This window comes from Haemaphysalis longicornis, unplaced genomic scaffold (assembly GCF_048455015.1).
Source record: "Haemaphysalis longicornis isolate Haplotype H1 unplaced genomic scaffold, Haemaphysalis longicornis Haplotype H1 scaffold_12, whole genome shotgun sequence".
In the NCBI taxonomy this organism is placed as follows: domain Eukaryota; kingdom Metazoa; phylum Arthropoda; class Arachnida; order Ixodida; family Ixodidae; genus Haemaphysalis; species Haemaphysalis longicornis.
In genome coordinates this window covers 26,333,104-26,340,619 of record NW_027526225.1, presented here as the reverse complement: position 1 = coordinate 26,340,619, position 7,516 = coordinate 26,333,104, and the positions used below count along the sequence as shown (strand labels likewise).

At 47.4% G+C, this 7,516-nt stretch overlaps 1 protein-coding gene across 2 annotated transcripts in view; it reads right to left on the bottom strand.

The window, feature by feature from the left end:
- Positions 1–987: 987 nt before the first annotated feature.
- The window catches only part of LOC144162508 (uncharacterized), a 45,499-nt gene continuing 38,970 nt past the window's right edge, over positions 988–7,516 (bottom strand). For both annotated transcript variants that reach the window (XM_077693072.1, XM_077693073.1), the window contains exons 6-7: positions 7,170–7,436; positions 988–4,296 (exon numbers count right to left, since the gene is read on the bottom strand). In XM_077693072.1, the coding sequence (XP_077549198.1) occupies positions 4,191–4,296; positions 7,170–7,436 (373 nt within the window). In that variant the 3' untranslated portion in view covers positions 988–4,190. The remainder of the gene's footprint in view (positions 4,297–7,169; positions 7,437–7,516) is intronic.

The following is a 7,516-nucleotide window of genomic DNA, read 5'->3' as shown; positions in this document are numbered from 1 at the left end:
GTTACATGGTTGGACTATAAAAGACCAACGAGCAGCACACATATCTTTGTACGTTGACGATGTATGCCTTTAACTTCCTAGGCACCAACTCAAGCGGCCGGCAGTTATCGCTCAGCGTATACGGTTCACACCGTGCAGACATATCTGCACTCAGTCCGCATGGCGCCCTTAGCCGAGAAGTCAAGCTTTGTTCGTTTTCTTGGGACCATCTACGGTCCGCTCGTTTGAAGTTAACATTAGCCTGGCCGTGCAGTTGTGTCCTCAGGAGACAACTGTTTTATCTCTGATTGTCTGTGTAAACATTCTGATAATTTCTGGAGCTCGGGGGAGCTATCCTTTATGCTTAAAGGGAACCTTCACCCCTTTTTTCAACTTCTCTTGAAATCTTGAATACTTACAAAACGTAGCCACCCAACACATCCAGTACTTACAATAGGGGGTCGCAAAGTGCCTCAGCCAAAAATTACTGTTCTATACCCATCAGATAACCTGTAAACTCTCTCAAAAGATTTTTCTCTCTTTCCCGGTCTTGACGTTCATCGACGGCTCCAATTATGTCACTAAGGCCGTTTAGCGGCCGTTGGCCGGTTTTCCTTCAGTTGCAGCAATGAACGCGGTTCGAGAGCAACTTAAAAAAAAAGACACAAAAACAAAGCAGAAATAGAAGGCGTGTTTGATGCGACGAGCAAATCACGCAGTACCGCTCCGTGCTGGCGATAACAATAGCTTTCGCAGTGGTTCCAGACGTGAAGGAAAGAGTGAAAGCGCTTATCGAAAGTGTTGCAGGGTCCCTTTAAGCTTCACGCAGCCCTGGCGTTTGGGTCGGATTCTTTATCAGCTTCCCCTGATTTCCCCATCACACTTACTGCACCCGCCCTTTGCGCATATCACTGTTGTGTAAAAACCCATTCAAAGAAGGAGCGTCTACGCAACACTTAAGACACTACACATTGCGTTTCACACCATAGGCAGGGGTCACGGAAGAGAAGAGTCGACTCAGAGTACTGGCATTCAAACATTTTTATCAGTGTGTACAGGGAGTACAAGATAAGACAGGCGGCTCCTTTCGGCCCACGTCACAGATGCAGACGGAAGTACGGCGCTGCGTGAAGAAATAAATAATACACACCCTACACTAATAATGGAGCTACAACCTTTTGCGAAATGCCCGTGAGGAACAGATTTTTTTTTGCGTGTGTTACGTGCAACCTCGGCCTGTCTGTGGGGAGTACGAACTTGGCACTGTGGTCGCAGTCACATTTTTTTTGCTCGTTTTGTTATGTTAACTGGGGATAACAGGTACTTAACCTAAACCAAAGATTGCCAGTGCGTCTTTGTAAGTGAACAAAGGTAATGGTTTTTTTTTAACGTGTGCGAAGTGAAATTTGGAGGCGATTAGGGTTTATTAGTGTAGGCACGAAGGGACGCTGGACAATTGGCGATTTCCTGCTGAAGAAGTTGCCCGTCCGAGATCACTTCAGCGTTCACAAAAACACTTCAAATTAAACTACGTGTCTAATGTTCATCCGAACATTGCTGAAGGCGCCTTTTGTAAATTTGAGTAAGGGTTGTGCGGAGTTTGACGAAATCAGGCTAACTCTTTTGTTCACGAACACACTGAGTTTGAAAATTATCAACGTCGCATAACTTATTTAAAAGCGAGTTCGGCTTGCTGGCGAAAGCAATTAGAGCTTAACATAATACTACTCTGAAGGGCTTCCTTCATCTGTCATGAACCAACTAGCAAGCAACCAAATCCCATTAACTCCGGTAGCACTTGTTTCTGTGAAACTGTAGGCTTCATGTAAAGGCGACCGCCTTTTGTATTATTTTGCGGGATTAGATTATGACGGTTTATTCAAGCGAAAGTCTATCAATATAACTTTTAAGAGTAGTGGTTATGTTTCTCTACATTATTTATTCCCTGAGTTATTGGCGGTGTAAACAGAACGTGGCGTGCAAACGAAAATCTTGTGCATGGAAGTTTTCTGCAGAAAACTTGGAAACCAGAGCCGTCTCTTCGTGCCTAACATATACACTGCCAATTCTCTAGAGTGTGCAATTGTTAAAGGCGTTTATCTGAAGAAGTAAACCAGATCACGGAACGCTCCAGGGATCTCTAGCCCTTAGGCAGCTTTATCACCGGGTGGAATTCAAAAACGGAGTTGCCAAAAATCCCTCAAGAATTTCCTCAGGGCACAATCGGGCACACTCGCAGTTACCCCCCAACAAAAGAACGGGGAAAAAAGACGAAACACAACTGAAAGGTGCAAACATTTCTCAAGAAATCTCAACTTCACACGCAATAATCCTCTCACAAAAACCACGCGACACACTACAGGAGTTAATGGAGATGTGTAGTGAATGCCACAAAATTACTGGATAGTGATAGTTATAATAATAGCCGCAAGAAGGAGATACGACTTATAAAACGCTAAGAGCTGATGATGGTGAAAAAGAACGGTGGATTCATTTTTTTTTTCCCGAGGATGAGTGGTGATGGCCGTCGTATGTTTGCATTTTAGAGCCGTCACGGCGCTACAGTGTTGAAGACGCTTGAACATGTGCGCCTGCATCTGAATTTCAGTCAACTAGCCTACAGCTTGTGCCACAGACAGCGCTACGTGTCCACGGAAACACACACAAAAACGGTGCTTGAAACTCTGTGCAGCCGTACATTTTCTGCTCAATCAAGCAGACGACGCTGTGAGGCCGTAGCAGACGATCGAGAGTACGGGTCGTCTCCGTGATGGGGACATATTCCCGTTCCGGGAAAAAAACAAAAAAAAAACAAACAAAAAAAAACATCAGCGTTGTTCCAACTGCAAAACCGGATGGGCTCTTGCACCGTGTCTTTAAAGTGTCCGTGGAGGTCAGTGAGAACATCGTAAAGTCAGAAATCAAGTCTGGTCACAGCAGACGACATTGGCGGCTTACAGAGGCTGCAGACGACTTTTGTGACGTATTGCGCGTGAGCCTCTGCACGATTCTGAGCACATAAATAGGCGATATCAAAATGAATGTAAAGGAAGCGTAAATGCGTTGCGTTTATGTTGCAAACGGTACTGATGCTGAGCGGGAAAGAACTAGTGGGAACTTAGAAGAGCAGTGGACCGGCACACAGGAGAACTCCTAGCTCGGCAAAATCGTCCATACGTAAGCAGTGTCGGTCGCCTGCCTATGTCTGGAGCAACCAGGCTAGCGCAGAGAGACAGCGACTGCATCTTCGCACACACGTCGCCTGGCCGAAGCCTTCGAATACTGATAAGAAACTTCACAGCATCGTACTTTTTGCGTCGTTACTCAATCTTATTGATAAACTGTGCCGTTGAAGCCAACGTCGCAGCCAGGTTTTTGCTTGACGAGAAACGTGTGTGGCCACTAATTGAAGGGACTATGCGAACAATTTCACTTCAATTGTTACCAAGTCAGCGTTGGCTAACGCAACTTTCCTACAGACCCCTTCAAGGGCCAGCAACGACAACGTCGGCGACCTGGTGCTCCGTGAAAGCCGTTAATAACCGTTCCTTTTTCCACGGTGCATTTACGCGGCGGATGCACGGCACTTGGAACAGCTAGGACGGAGTGGGGCACCATCATATCCCCCGCATTTGCTTCACTTAATTCCTTCTTGCTTCGCCATCGTCTTTGTTCGTCCGCACTGCAGCATGCGTCATCCACAGTCACTCATGGTGAATCGGCCGGGAAACGCACTTTTGCTCCCTAAAAATGTTTTTCCGGTACACTTTAGGGACCAGTGTTCCACCAATGCTACGCTGTTTCGAAGCGGAGGAAAACGAACTTGGAAAACGCTCTCTACCCGGCTCGTCGACATTTGCAAGTAAATGATACGCGTATCGCAGTGGAAGCGAGTACCCAAACTACCCTCAACGAAGATTTGCTTTGATTATCGTCTGCTCGCAGACTACACCTGACGATCGTACTCAGTACGCGGCGTACGACATCAAAGAACGACAGTGAAGGCAGAGTAAGAGTTGAAGAAAGGGGGAAAGGAGAGGGCAGGTGGGTCGTCGTCTCTAGACTCCCTCGGTGCGGTGTAGCCTAAACAACGGTCGTTTTTTTTTTTGTCTCTCGTTCTTCTCATCGCGAGGGTCATCATCTTGGGGTGGGTGGGCTTCGTAGTCAGTGGTCGTTGGGCTCGCGCTGGGCGGCTTGCGCAGAGGGGCTCCTCAGCACTTGTAGCGCGCGCACTTGGACGTGTCGCTTGTGAGCGCGGCCGACTTGAACACGCCCATCTTGTTGTTCATCCAGCCAGGGGCGAACTTCTCCATCACCCTGCGAGTGAAGGGTGAGGCAGCGCGCGTCAGTGGAGGGTAGGCGCATCAGGTACGCTCATAATGTGGTTACACGTAGGTTCCCGTTAGTAAGGATAACTTTTTCTTAAAAATAAACTTTTTCTTAAAAATAAACTGTCTTCTTTAAGTGAAACGAGTGGACTGCGAAAACTCCATATGTGGAACACGATGTTCCGTCTAAATGAAGGAAGCTACGATTGAACAAATAAAAGCTATAATAAATAGAGCAAAAAAATTTTTCAAGCGGGAAAGGACGCCATTTGCTAGGATTATGTAACTACATAAACTACATACATATGTAGTATTATCTAACTACATGAAAGTGAAGTCAACTCTTAAGTGGAACGAGTGAGATGATCCGCTTAACCATCTCGTATTAAGCAGAGTTTCGCAAACAAATTGAATTACCATGTCCTTCTAGGAAATTCCCGGTCTGCAAAAGTTGCGTTCCGTCTGAGATAGAATGAAGAACGCGTTTTATCCGGAACCTATTTGTAACCACATTACGACCGTAAGCGTCATGTACGACTACTGTATACGAAAAAGCACTGAATGAGACAGTGTAATTGGACCTATTCTAGAAGCTGTGATGCAAAGAGGAACTTTACGTAAACACACCTCTCTTTCTTGATCGGCGCTAAATACAACCCCCCCCCCCCCCCCCCGCACCTCTTACGATGACTTCGTGTTATTTCAGGCTTGTTTACATTTCAGCAACAGATTCCCTGATAACAGACAGTTCCACGCCTAACTCAATCTTCACATACAAATACTTCCCTCAAAAACAAGCCCGGTTTGATTATTCCTATCCAAACCACAATATGGAAGCTTTTGTCTACCTTGCCTTCCTTCCTTCGAAAGTCCCGCTCTAATCAAACCAAACTTTGTTCAAACCAAAGAGTTCAAACCAAATATAAAGTTCAAACCAAACTTTGCGTTTTGTCCTTTCTTTAGTTTCGCCCTGAGTGATGTTCACCAGCACCACGAACTACTTTGTAAGCAACGAACTTGAGCAGTTTTCTGCTTCAATTATCGAGCTTTTAGTTGGACGCAAACTTCAGTTTCGAAAAATCACGGAGTCGCCTAAGCACTACTTATAGTGCAGGGAATGCGAAAGCCGAAGCGGCCAATTTCTGAACGCCTCCCCTCATTCCCATCAACATACTTTGCCTTCCGCAACATGTAGACACTCTCGCATTTCACTCTGCATTTTCTCGACTTGGGCCATAGTGCAATAAAAGCTCGTTAATTCGAACTCGGTTAATTCGAAATTACAGTTAATTCAAACTTCGAACGCTTCGGTATCCAGAACGGTTAATTAGAACTGGGATCCCCTGGTTTCCATCGCTCCTCCCAGAATATGTCGGCGCAGAGTTGCTACAATGTGTTGCAAATGGACCATGCCATGTAAATAAACGTCTTTTTGATCATAAACAGCGTCATGATTTCGACATTACGGCTCGCTGCTCACATGAATGCATAGCGGTGCCTGTTTATGGCGTACAACTGACTGACCAATTAATTTCCTTCGCTGTTCGAGCTCCGTGAACATTTTACAAAATCACGTTCCGCAAACGTGTAGTAGTGCCCAAATCGCGATTACGAGTCTAAGGGTGGTTTCTTTGTGTTCTGAACATGCAAGGTGGCGTGGTGCCCATTCATTCTAGCCGCAACCCGCTAATTCGAACTCCGTTTAATTCGAACACTTTTGTGGTTTCCTCCGAGCTCCAATTAACGAGCTTTTACTGATACCCTTTTTGTAACAACGTGTATTCAATGCCGCTCCACTTCGCCAAGTTTGCCCTGCTCGCTCGCCACCTGCTGGGACAGCCCGCGTTTTCATCCTTTTGTTCTTGGAGCACCTCCAGCAGAAGTGTTTTCTTTTTGTGTTCGCTTTTATCGCGCCTCTGTTCGACGTCATTTCTAACGGGCTACAATTTTTAACGGCGGGACTGCTGTTGCTGGCTGTAATGTGTGCGGCGTCATTAAAAAAAAAATCCGGGGTAATAGTTACTCCCACCGTTTACTTCGCGCTTGAGCATGCGCCTTACGAGGAGCGCCCGGCGTCGTGGAAGATTGCGCTGGCGATCGAGAAAAAAATTAGGAATGGCTTAGCTCGGCTATGATAATTTCAAAGCTAATGTATTGTGTAGTGGTGTGTCCGGCAGTGCTTACATAGCAAGGAATCCTCCAGATTCGCTATGGTTCAGCCTTGCGTGACTTAGTGCAGGCTTTGCCGAGTTTTCTATTTGCCGCCGTAAAGAAGCAATCCTACGTTTATTCTTAATTATCAGAACGATGGTACTTCCTGTTATATGCTTACAACCCACCTCATATGCGTCCAGGATTTCTCTGCCCTGAGTAATGTGTTCGTGCATGATCCATGCCAGCTGTCAGCCGTTTCGAACGGTCTTGCCTATACATACTTTGCGTTCAAGCACCATTTCACCCGTGCCTTGTTCAGTCAGTTTAATATAATGGCAGACAGACAGACAGACAGACAGACAGACAGACAGACAGACAGACAGACAGACAGACAGACAGACAGACAGACAGACAGACATACAGACAGACAGACAGACAGACAGATAGACGGTGACAGACAGGCCGGCAGGCAGACAGACAGACAAACAGACAGACAGACAGACAGACAGACGGCGGCAGACAGGCCAGCAGACAGACAGAGAGACAGACAGCCAGACAGACAGATAGACAGACCGACAGACAGGGGGACAGACAGACAGACAGAGAGGCAGACAGGCCAACATACAGGCCAACACACAGACCTACAGAGAGAGGAAATAGAGGGAGAGAGGCGAGGAGAGGAGAAGAGAGGGAGAGGGAGACACTCACGTGAGCACGGCTGATTTGCCGCGGACGTTGCTGACGGCGTCTCCGAGTTCGCAGACGATGCGGTTCATGCACTCCTCGCTCTCGACGGCCGCCCGGTAGATCTTGAAGTAGCGCTCGAGCCTCTCGGCGTAGTCGCCCAGGTGGGCGCGGCTGGCCTCGTCCACGGAGCGCTTCTTCTTCCCGCTGAGGCTCGTCACCGTCGGGATGAGCAGGCCCAGGCCGGCGAGCGCCAGCAGCGGCATGATCACCGAGCCCAGGCCGTAGTACCTGCGCCACGCGGGAGAGGGAGGGCGTACAGTCGCTCGCAAGAACAGCGCGTCAATGCACGACGGGGCGAAACACACGAG